Below are 12713 nucleotides of genomic sequence, written 5' to 3'. Positions count from 1 at the left end.
GTGGCACGGCTTTCATTATATAACTAATTTCCTGTCCTGAAGTTTTCTTCAATCAGCATCTGAGATAACATAATAGGAAGGAATAATGATGCAAATGCTGAAAAGGGATCGTTAACATGGCCGCTATAAACATAATTTGAGTTAATAGTTAATAGTGTTTTGAATCACAAAAAGTGAAGTGAGCTCCAGAGTAGGGCATTTCAATGACACACACACACACACATATATATATATATATATATATATATATATATATAGGAACACATGGTGATCAATTTACCTTATTGTGAGCCATTTCCTTGTGTTCTTTCTTCGCATTCAACATCTTGCAGCTCTATCACTTCTACTTTAGAGTCCCTTCTCTCATAGCGCATATTAAAAGGCACATGGGGGTCCTCAAAAGGTCCCTGGTCATATTCACTGTAGCCACTGTAGAACGGGTGGCTACCATGAGCATTGTGGCTACACACAGAAGGGTGAACAGCAACAGTAACTGAAGCAGAGGCAGTCACAGTAGTAATAGGCTGGCAGTATGCTGGCACTGAAGTACCACTTGGAGCAAATGCAGTTTTTCTAATGTTTTGTGCATGGGATCTGTGCCCTGAGCGGTCCCTGGTATTAGAACCAGCATGTTCTTCAGTAGAAGATTCAAAAGCATTCCTTCGAGGTCTGTAAGGAGGTGGCCGCGATGCTTCCCTTGAATCCCACCTCTGATTCCGGCTTGGGGGCCACCGTTGTTGGGGTCTAGATTCTGGGTGCGTCCTTGGATTTGACTGAAGATTCCTGCTGTCTGGTTGGACAACCTGGAGGTTAAAATATATTATTTGAACAAAGGTCTACAGAAACAGGCAGGGCCGGCCCGACAACGGAGCCGAGTGGGGCAGCCGCTCCAGGCGGCACTTTTGAAGGGGCGGCACTTCGCCACTCCAAGCCCTTTTTTTTTTCTTCTTCTAAAGCGAAAGAGAGAAAGGGGCGCCGAGCTCACCAAGCTTTCACGGCGCCCCTCTCTCGTCTGCGGCGAGGCTTCCTGTTCGGTCTCGGTGCCGGCATGTAATGCTGAGTGCCGGAAGATTTCCGGCGCTCAGCATTACAAGCCGGCACTGAGACCGAACAGGGAGACTCGCCGCAGGACTGCTGAAAGCTAAGTACAAGGGGGGGGCCAGGAGGAAGAGTAGATAAGGGGGGGGGGCGGCATTTTAAAATTCGCCCCAGGCGGCATTTTGCCTTGGGCCGGCCCTGGAAACAGGTATGGTCATGTCTTGAAAGATGTCATTCACAAGACGTGTTCGGTTACAGATCATATGTAAAACAGCACTTGGATATAAAATACTATTTCTTAAGGGCATATAAACCATTGTTGTTGCTTCTTCACTTTTGGTAAACACACTAACAACAACACTAAAAAAATATATACTCACGGTGGATCTAGGGAACACTGGATTTGCTGTTGCCTCCACAATAACTTGGTGGGGTGGAAGAGCAGAACCTTGATGTGCCTCATACTGATGCAGCTCCTCGCTGATTCCAGATACTGTGGTCTGGGAGCTGTATTCAGAGTCAGAAGAATCGTACCCATTCTGTGGTTGCCTCTGGAACACCGGGAACCTCACAATATTTGGCGGCGGATCTGGCATAGGCAACCTGTCTCTTCCGTTGGTTGGAGATACCTAAAAAGGTATACATTTAGTTAACTATCGTGCAATTTTCAGTATGTATTAAATAAACATGAAACAGCTCTTTTTGTATATATATATCTGAGGTATGTAACAATGAAACAAGAATATAATTATCTAAAATTACAGCAGACCCAGTAAATTACAATGCAAAATTAAATATGAAAACGTATTCCGACCCAAAAGATTTTAAACAAATTACTTTCATGTTTTAAGTAGGGACTGTTGTATATAAAAGAGCAGCGGAAAAGCCAAGAATACTTCAGAACATTGTAATTGTATTTATTGTGTGCTTCATGATACCCCCTTGATATCTTTACTAACCTCAGGGCAAGGTCCAAAGAAAGACAGTAAAACAGGAAGCAGAACTAATCCATTTAGGACCCCAAGGAGAGTTAATATCGCCAGGACTGCAAAGAAGTACCTAAAGAAGAGCGTGATCCAAACATTATTTTAGCATCTTCGGTGATCAAACGAATAAAACAAAAACATACGCAAGCGGAGTACGTAAATATTCACAAAATAAAAACGCATGCACACAGAATATAAAAACTACAAAACACGTCATGACAGGAGAAAGATATTAGTAACATTTAGGTTTTTACCTTAGCCGCTACATGCCACACATCAGTGTTAGTTAAAAGAAAAGAAAAATAGTTTATATGGTTAAACGTCACACAGCCATTCACAGAAGTGTTACACGAGACACAAAATATGGAACGAAAACTGGGGAAAAAAAGGAAGGAATAGACCGAAAGCACAAATACAATACCAATCCCTCCCCTGCTTTCCCCATTAGCGGGATCCCAAAAGATAGAAACAAATGACGAGAAGGTGGGGGTGGAGGGGAGAATTTAAACAATTTGGAATAGAGGGGAATAAGGACCACTTCTCCCAGTGCCTAATCCACTGTGAAATGCTCGTGGAAATGTACCGCACAATCTCTAATTAAATCTCAAGTAGATCAGGTAAGGGTGTTTTATGCCGTCTTTTAACGACTATTCACCTTCTAAAATTCTGTGTATTTCAGTAAAAAACAAACAAAAAAAGAAAACTGCACACATTTTGGACAGGGGAACTACGCTTTTGTAAAAGAAAATGCTTTCCATTCTGTGTGCTTCATCGTTGTATAGAGAAAGGGTTCCTACAATAGTGGGGCTGCATTGCAGGCTAATCTTTTGTTAGCCAATTTAGCATCTCTGAATACACTTGTTTTGAGCCAATTCAAAACATAAAGGCCTAAGTAACGAGCAAGAAGCAAAAAAAATGAACAAGTAGATGATTCTCACCACTACGAAGATCTATGATCAGGCTCATTTATGAACGCCATGTTGGCTGCTGACAAGTGGAATATTCCTCAACGTGTTATTTTAATAATTAGATGTGCAGCAGATTAAAATGCCCTATCTGTCCATCTTAAACAACTCCCAGTTGGTGTGTATGTATGAACGTGGACAGTACGCACATTTGGCTACTACTAGTCACAAGCTCAAGCTCACTCAAGCTATTAGCAAATGCTACTTTTCTCAATGTTAACGCATGCAATGTATGCAAAAACAAGCTTGGTATTCGTAAAAGCTCCAGCTAGATTAATCCCGCTAATACATAAAATCGACATAATTCTAAAGGAAGCATAACTACAAGATGTCACTAGGGAAACTGTTCTCACTCCATAAATCATATGTAACAATGTAATAATTATAAGTGTATCTATTACAAAAGGGGTTAAGCACTCATTGGTTCAATTAGAATGCTTGTTTTCATTTTTATTTTTTTTTTAAACAAGATTTCATATGAAATCACAAAACATACAAATATCCCGGTTTCGTAAACATCTTGGAAAATCTTAGCTACATTAGCACAATCAACAAGCCAATGTCTTCTTCAAATGTAAACCATGCAGAACTTTAGACTGGGATTTGTATCAACAATGGGCCCCAGAAACATTTTGCATGTCATCCATCTAAGGCTAGAATAAACAACCAAATTATTTTTCTGTCTGCTTCGCATATACAATGTTTATTAATTTGCTCCACTTTAGTAGAGCACATAGCTGAGCTAATCTTTATGCCTTTCCAAAAGTTTGGAACTCTTGGTAATCCCCTGGAACAATTCAATAACGTTTGATCACTCCACATCCACCCTGGATAAAATAGGGGCAAACAAAGCCAGGCTTCCCATGAGTTGAATCATTTTATTTATACAACAAGCCAATTTTTTCCAGACATATCAGGTAATCCTTTCAGAACAATAACACATTTTGTCAGATTTATTCCTGGTTTAGTAAGATGTTTTCAGATTTCCTTCAAAAATCATCGACTGCCCTCGACAATTAAGTTGAAATCGCTAATATCACATGGGAACGGCAAATTTCCAAAATACTGGGGATTTTTCCCAGGCTTAACGTTGTCAGAAACACTAGAGACGTAATGTTCTTGCCACACCATTTCTCAGGTTTTGTATACAGAACTTTTCCCGAATGTTAAAACATATAAAAAAGAGTGTTCTAAAATCCACAGTCTGGTGCTGTAACCAGCAACGACTGGAAATCGTCATGTAAGTTATTTTCTCAATGGTTTGTCTATTTTAACTGGAACAATTTCGTCTGCCCATCCTCCATTGGGTTCTAAGCCTTCTTTCCAGACTTATTTTCCCATTTTTGTCACAGCACTCAGCTACAATGAGCCAGTGTTACTACTAAGATTAGTCATTTCACAGAACTCCACAGGTTGTTTGTAATAGAAAGGGATCTATTACGCTGCACTTATCAAATTCCCTTCAAAAGAAAACCTCCTCAGAGCTGACAAACTTACATTCTTAATTAAATCCACAAGACAACAGCCTTCCCTTTAAGGCCCTCTCCTAAGCATCCAACGTCATTTTGCTTCCTAAAATGAACACCAGTGATAATGTCCCCATTGTACAGCGCTGCGGAATATGATGCTCTATATAAATGAATGAATAATAATTATGTCCCAACACTGCATAGATTATTATTTTAATATAGAATAAGATTTTTTCCTGCTACCCAGAAATGTTAATTTTTAGTAGTTTTTAACACAGATTACAGAAATAAATTGCACCTAATTCTTAGGTATCAATTTAAAAAAAGGTGTATAGTCAAAAAGACTCAAAAAGAGTGACCTACTAAATATAATGTTGCTATATCTACTACCTGCAACATGCAATGAGTTTCAGCACCCTCTATTTTTACCTGTGCTCTTATGCTATTAAGCTGAGCCCTTTCACAATTTTTCTAAATTGTTAAAATAAAATAGGCTTAGTATTGTGTTTGAACAAGTTAAGTCACACAAACTAGTACTAATGTCAAACACCACACTGAGCACATTCTTTATGGCAGAGTTAATGAAGTCCTGCATGTACAATGCAATGCTTTCCTTCATAGGCTTTCATTAGTCAGTGTCAGTATCCGAATATGAGTTTCTATTTATTTTCTTTACCAAAGGCAGTGTGATAAGGAGTCAGAGTGTTTGTCTAGTAGACCGGGCCAAGACTTTGCGAGGAGGAATACAATAAAGTATTTCTTACCTGACAATGAAATCAAACTCAGATCCAGCCAACATAAGAACGCCCAGGAGAGTAGAAACAGCCCCATCTAACACCGGAGCAAACATGTGTTCCAGGGCAAGGACGGCTCTTCGATTCTTGTCACCAATAGCAGTAAGAAATGCCTGTTGAGGATACTTATGATGTTAAACACTTCCTCGAAAAAAGGGAAACAAGCAGAGAGAACAGCTAGTGTAGATCAAAAATCGAGTTTGCCTTAAAATGAGACACTATTGCGCTATTGCTATGAAGATATGTATACCTGATATTAGTCTTTTAAATATTATACATTACCATTTCTCGCCTCATTAGGTCAAGTTCTAATAATTAGATACCATGCTGGCAACGAAGGTTTTTCTCCACATAATATTCTTTATAAGCTTAAGAGGTACAATACATAGCTGTACTTACCAGAGCTACGTGGACAGTGAATTCCACGCCAATGCCGACAGAGGCGATCAGGATTACTACCGGGACTGCGCTTAGCTTAATTCCGATGAGACCCATCATTCCAAAAAGCTCTACTGTCATGAGGGCTAACACCATAACCTATACCAAAAATGCAAAACGGAAATGTCAGATATCAAAATAATTAGATACTAAAAAACAATCATTTTTAAAGACAAATTGCATTTAGCCAGATGCATATATAATTAACTATTTCCATGAATTCTCAATTGAAAGCTTCTAACCTAGGTTTGAAATAGTGCTGTACCTAAGGATCGCATGTAGTTTCCATTGGGTTGCTCATGGAAAGATCCAGAACTTAGTTTCTTCAACAACATATCAATACTGCACTTTGTATAGCATTTCTGACAGTTCCATGTTCAGCCACAAGAGGGATTATAACTAATCCCGACCTTGTTTGCCCTCTACTTTAGCTCATATAAAGTGGATTATTGGGGTACAGAGATTAGTGAATTACTGTAGAGTATGTATCGCAGATTTAGCTGAAGGAAGGAAATAAGCAAAGAAAGGGCACTAGGACAAGAGAGGGAACACGTATGAAACAGGCTTTAAAAGACCAAAAGAGAACAAAGCAAAAGACTGAAATAAGAGGGAGAAGATGCAAGCGAAGGAGAGAAAAAAGCCTGGGAAAAGAAAGAAAGAAAAATAATCCAGTAAAGTGGCAGAAAAAAAACAACATATCAAACAGAAGAATATCAAGTTACAGAGAGGCCTCTTAGGTTTGATGGAACATGTTTGGAATTGATAAGAACAAATACATGGTTACGAATGAGGCTCCTTCAAGAAATACAACATGCTATCAACGCAGCACTTTATAACACCACTTTGAATGCGTTCCCATAAATAGTAAACTTTTACGGTTTTAACGGCAGATTTTTTTAGCTGGATTTATTGGAGCCATCTGCATGCTTTGGGTACCTCTCACCAGAAGCACTGTATGTGAGGCCTAGAAGAAACATCGTGTAAACCGAGCTTCCAGGCCTGGTGTGGAGGAAGGATAATTTCACTGGTTGTTATGGTGACTGCACATTTATACTACAGGAATTTGTCCATCTACAGCTAGTTACTGCATAGTTGGTCGCCTACAACCAACCATGAATTTTCACTCTTGTTCACTGAGAGGGCTTTTTTTTTTTTTTTAAAGAAAGCACAAGTAAAGTCTGTTCTTGGTCAGTGTAACCTTCTCATTCAACAATGTCATTTATATAGGGGAACAGAAGCTGGAGTGGGGGTTGTGAGAGGAATATAATCCTTGTGCAAATTCCGCAAAGGTTGATTGTTACACGCTAAATTCCAAGTCATCTAATTACACCCATTTATTAAAGTGTTGTGAAAAGCCTACGACAACATTAGCGGTCTAACTTTACAAGAGAAAATATCCAGCTGATTCCCAAGGGATATTGCCGAAGCACTCATGATCCATTTAAACAATGTATGTTCATCTGCAAATTGTTTGTGTACATTACAAAAAAAAGTTGGAGCACAACTAAAATTTGTCATCTTTTAGAAAGATATGCTTGCTATTATCTTTGTTGGGCAACCACTCTGCATTTGGGGAGTTAGGTTTTCAACATACGTATTGTATAATTCAGCTTACAATTTTCAGCATATGTGAATTTACAAATATTTCACTTTTTCTGTTTATGAGCAATTTACAGTACAATCAGCATGATTGAACATGTAAAAAAAAAAAAAAAAAAAAGAAGAAGAAGAAGAAGTGTGCTACAAGGGGTATAAATGATTACGTTTGTAAAGGTTTACTCTGTAGCCATGAACCCTCCCTCCTCTTCCCCTTCGAAGTCGAATAAACATATCATGAATGATGTAACATACTTTATTCCACCAGAGATCCAGACATAAACAAGCCTTGCTGGCTGTAGCAAGATCTATGCCAAAAGGAATTTAACTGCAACAAAGAACCTTATTAACTTACAATGATTCCAGCAGTCCAGGGGTTCAGGAGAAAAAGGGCACACACCAGAAACGTGCAGGCCAAAACCACGCTAATGGACAGCAGCAACCAATGACGGAGCCCAATATACTGCTCCCAGAACAGGAACGGGTAGCCGTTTGGATAGCTTGACAGCCCAAGGCTGGTGTAGTTGTTGCAAATGGCTCGAACTTTTTCGATGGCTTCCACAAAATCGGACGTTTCACGTAGACCATTGAGGTAGAAAGGAAACTGGGCGTACTCGATGGGCTCAGCTGCACGAACTGCCGAGAGGAGAGGAGAAAAAGCACAAAAAGAATTAATAGATATATAGGCTTTGGTTAGTGGGTTTTGGAAAAGGAAGACGTAGACTGAAAACTGAATGATAATACAAAGACATTGAAATTGGGATACTTTGACAAAAACACCTTTGTTTTGGGAAATATAAAATTCGACCATTAGATTTTTCCACAAACAGTAATAAAAATTGCATGCAAATAACTCTTACACACACACACACCAGCACTTGAGTTAAGCAAGTGTAGTTGTGTGTACCAAGGCATGCTGGGTCACTCGGGTGACTTGCTAAACACGATTTGCCTTATTATAATCTCAACTATAAATTAAGACAAAGTTTGGCTGGCTGCCATGTGGCCCCAGGGTTCAGCTACGGTAAAGCACAAATTTTCCTTTTTGGTTTTAATATCCAAATTGTATTTCTTAGAGTTAATGGAAATAACCTAGGTGTAATTAGTTATCAGATCGACCAGGGATTAACCTACAAGAAGACAGAAAGTGTGCGTCTGCCAGCCACAATACCCTCGCTGCCAGAAAGGAGTAGCGGAGGTGCAAGGAATAAAGCTATGAGTAAAAGCTAAACAGAACAGGCATGGGAGCTGGAATTGTTTAGAACACAAGTAAAAAAGCACTCTTCCAACTTCCAAGCTTGGCACACACAGCAGAGAACTTTTTCATTTAGCTTCTTAAAACACACAGAACATGCTGGAATAAATATGCATAGGATATTCTACTTGTTAATTAGCATTGTTGGCTCTTTTAAAAAACTATTAGATTCTGGGGTTTTATTAAAAAAAAAGCAGGGGTTTTTTTTGTTCCACATAAAATGTAATCATAAAATGGTTGTCAGAAATAAAATACACCAGTGTTCTGAGAGTCGTTCTAGATCTGGGCAATGTCATTGAAAAGCAGAGCTGGGGTGGAGGAAACTGTTCGTAAACATTTTAAAGCCAGAGGCAAAATCCTACTTACTTGTCCTGGTATCCGGCATGTAGTCTGCTCTGTCGTGGACCCATTCTGGGGGATGAGGGCGGATATTGGCCTGGGAAGCCGCGTACGCTACAGGATCATTACTCACCCAGGCCGTTAAATAGATGTAGAAAGCATTAGGGTGAATGATCCCATCTGCGTCAACCAAGCGCTGTTTAGTTAACTGCCGGAGAAAAAGAAGTGAGAATTGAAATGCAGCCTCCATGTTTGTAGCCACCAGAACATAAAAGCAAACGTGTGTGAATGCAGCAGAAGCTTTCAGTTTAGTTATTACAGTTTTAGCTGTGCTTCTCCTGCATTTACATTCTAAATCTATATATATATATATATATATATATATATATATATATATATATATATATATATATCGTAAGAACAACTCATAGTTAACCTTCCAGTTTCCCGAAGATCGGTTTTGTTGGAAGTATTTTGTGAATGGAGTTGTATTAGCGTCTTTCTAGGATTTTTGCCAAATGTATTCATGACCCAATTTCTTTTTTTCCTTTTGAGACACAATTATGTCCCAAGCATTTTAAGGACCAACGTGGGATTGATTCATATTTTAAGCAGATATTGAATAAACAATCTGATTGGGCTTTATTTATTTACAGAGGCACACAGTCTGCAAGTAGTGGATATCATTGCCCCAAGCCTAGAGATATATAGCTTTTGTGCCAGTATTGTATATTGATCAATAGTATCTACTTGGGGGGGGGGGGCACAAAATTAGAAAAATTGGACAACGAAATTCATTCTTCACGGTTTGCCAATAAAACATAAAGCTGTTTAAGGCCACATAACTCTTGCAGATGTGTACATTTCTAAGTATGCTATTTTTAATTGCCCTCTTTAAATAAGAATTCAAAAAGTCAGAAGAGCCTGTAGCATATGAAGTTGATTTGTTTTCTTAAAACAAAAATGATAAACATCTCAGCTTTTTAATTACACTGGATCCAAATGGAATGGCAGTGGATAAACAGTTGCTGCATTCCAGAGAAATACGACTCCCCACCTAACAAAAACAACCCCCCCCCTCGTTCCCCTTCTAATTACACTAGCGACCATGTTCCTTGTTGCATCCAAGCCCCTCCTAATGGACCAGCATGTTCAACAAATGTCCACAGCTGGGTGGAGGGGGTTCTGGGGAGGGATGACCAAGCTGGAGAAACATTTTGCAGAAACAAAGCCATGCAGGGGGGGGGATAAAAAAAAGAAAAGAAAAAGCCTGGCAAACATCCTTCTGCACGTCTGGGTGCAGTTAACCTCTGTTGTTAACACTGAAGGAAATGCCACCCAGTAAACGAAAGAGAGCAATAAAAAATAGACCATCTGTAGAAATGCTGCTATGACTTTCCATCCATGATCTAATCTCAAATATCTCTTACTGATAATCAGACAGGTAGGCTGCTTCATTTAAAACGCGTGACTCCGTGTCAACCAAGAAGCCAACGTACAGCATCCAGAGAATTCCCTAAGGCACCAGCAAATACTTTGGGGACACTACTTTTACAAGGAAGGCTACAGAATCTAAGTGGGAAAAAAGGAAAATTCCTGGCAAAAATCCAAATCTAGAAGTCTTTTTTGAATTCTCTTTTGAATGAAATGAGAAACAGTGACAGCAGCACGACCCTTCTTGCCATAAAGATTTGACGTATCTGGAGTTTATTAATTGTCTGGGGATGCAATAACAGCGTGTCTTCAGGATGTGTCTGGCAATGTACATCTCTACTGAAAAAGGCCACAGCGGAGAGAGATTTATTTTTGTACTTCCGTAGATTTTTTGGGGGGGGACAAATGCAAGTTATTCTTACGGAATCAGGTTTGAAATGGTAAAAAAATTGTCAATTAATTGAGCTCCTGGACTTTCTAGAGGAAAGCAGGATACTCCAGAAGAAAAAAAAATATACCGTTACTGAAAATATAAAAAAGCACATTACATTAAAAGTTGGCTGTTTTTACTCTTACTAACCCCAGATAAAGGTACACAATTGATTGTTAAATCTAGTGAACAAAGCCTTCTTTGTTTCTCACAAATTTCTGGATGTCATGCTTGTCTAGCGTACAGCGCTATGGATATCATAACTGATAACAGTATTTCACAGAACTTCTTTTTACCTGACTGATGTCAATAGGTTTATCTGAATTGCCAGTCTGAATTAAAAGTTTATATGCAAGGACTGCATCATCTGACCCGTTCCGGTAATTGTTATAGGTAATTATCCCAGCATTCCATTCACGATCAAAAGTATCTTGCAGTCCTGAATATAAAAGAAAGAAAAACGTGTATGAAGTTTCAACTAGAAAAACGCCCAGCAAACAACAGCTACCACTTCAACACAAATAAAATCTGATGGACTTTACATTCCATGTTTGGGGGAGCTTAGAAGCTCCCCAAATAATTCTGTACACACTTTAAAAGAACAGATATTTCCACATTTTAGGAAATACAAATGTGTCATTAAATATACATGTGCGAGAACTGAAGATGATGTTATGGTAGATGTACAACATCAAAAAAAGACATTTGTTTCTTCGTGACCTATTATTCTTGGGACCCAGTGAGAGACAGAGAGGTAAGAACACCTTTAGAGAGACAGCAACAGAGAAGAAGCGTTCACTTGGTCAGGATAACAGGACGCTCTCTGGTTGAGCATATTGAGCAGGAGGCAAGAAACCACCTCTGGCTACTGTGCTGCAGGTTAAAAGAAAGATGTAGAAACTAATAAAAAAAAACATGAACTTTTGGTCTTCAAATAGCATCTCAGCTGCTTCTTGAGCACAGTGTGAGTGAACAACGATTCTCTGAATTTGTTCCATCTGTTCAACTTGTGCAGCTAATACAAGAAGTGGGATCTGCTGCCAGCATGTGTAAAGATCACAGCCAACATCTATTCACTCTCAACTGCTTCTCCGCTCTTTGCCATCCTTTCAGAGCGAGAGAACTGAAAGGAGGGGAATGAGTCTTCTCTTGCTCTTACTCTCTCACACACACACACACACACACACACACGTGATCTAGAGCATGTCTGGAACAGAAAGTCATAGCCCAGTGCTTACAGAATGCTGTACGGTTCTACACAAGAAGAGCACGCAAAAAATGGGGGGGAGGGGACTTTAAAGGAGATATGTTCACAAATAAGCTCCTTGGAAAACTCTTTGTATCTTGGTCTGATGGGTTTGACAATAAAAATAAGGTGTAAAAACGATTTACACTCGTCAATTTTGTTACAATTGCTTTACAGAGTTATGAGTTATTGACACTAAACACACAACGTCATAAGGTACGTTACTGAGGTTTTCAGGCTAAATAGCCCTTCTGAGCCACATCAGTGTGCAGGGCTTCCAGTTGGACAGCCATGCAGCTGCACGTCGCGGCTGAATCGGATGGCATGAATCAGAACACTGGTGTGATGTCCTAATTGGCCATTCAACTCATTGCCTTACTTCATCTTAAGGAAATTAACACAGGAGGAGGTGCTACGTGCTGAACACACACAATCTTGTTGCTTTATTCTGCAGTAGTATTTTAGGATGAAAAATACTTTCTTTTAAATAGTAAATAACGAATCCTATTTGAAACATTGCGTTTATGGAAAGCTGGTAGAAAACGGCAACATTTTGCAGGGTGCTCCTATAGAGCATCTGTTAGATTCTATGACATGAATGCAGCCGTCAGGACGTTTGACTCAGGACCTTTTCTTCAACCTTCCCAATTTTACTAGTATCAGAATAAAGATGGAGTTTGCCAAAAAAAATTCGCAATTTTCTTTTTAAACACAGGTTTTTGC

General features: G+C 39.2%; 1 protein-coding gene across 1 annotated transcript in view; it reads right to left on the bottom strand.

Moving 5' to 3' along the window:
• Nucleotides 1-281: 281 nt before the first annotated feature.
• Nucleotides 282-12713, bottom strand: part of LOC149300544 (protein patched homolog 1.S-like) — a 35371-nt gene continuing 22939 nt past the window's right edge. The window contains exons 16-23 of the mRNA XM_089485061.1: nucleotides 11041-11183; nucleotides 8908-9088; nucleotides 7642-7922; nucleotides 5652-5789; nucleotides 5223-5365; nucleotides 1998-2097; nucleotides 1419-1667; nucleotides 282-803 (exon numbers count right to left, since the gene is read on the bottom strand). Of these exons, the coding sequence (XP_089341187.1) occupies nucleotides 282-803; nucleotides 1419-1667; nucleotides 1998-2097; nucleotides 5223-5365; nucleotides 5652-5789; nucleotides 7642-7922; nucleotides 8908-9088; nucleotides 11041-11183 (1757 nt within the window). The remainder of the gene's footprint in view (nucleotides 804-1418; nucleotides 1668-1997; nucleotides 2098-5222; nucleotides 5366-5651; nucleotides 5790-7641; nucleotides 7923-8907; nucleotides 9089-11040; nucleotides 11184-12713) is intronic.

Source organism: Sceloporus occidentalis, unplaced genomic scaffold (genome assembly GCF_023333645.1).
Source record: "Sceloporus occidentalis isolate IW3139 unplaced genomic scaffold, rSceOcc1.0.p SCAF_24, whole genome shotgun sequence".
Taxonomy (NCBI): Eukaryota; Metazoa; Chordata; class Lepidosauria; order Squamata; family Phrynosomatidae; genus Sceloporus; species Sceloporus occidentalis.
Note: the sequence above shows the minus strand (reverse complement) of the source record. Positions and strands in the feature narration are given on the sequence as shown.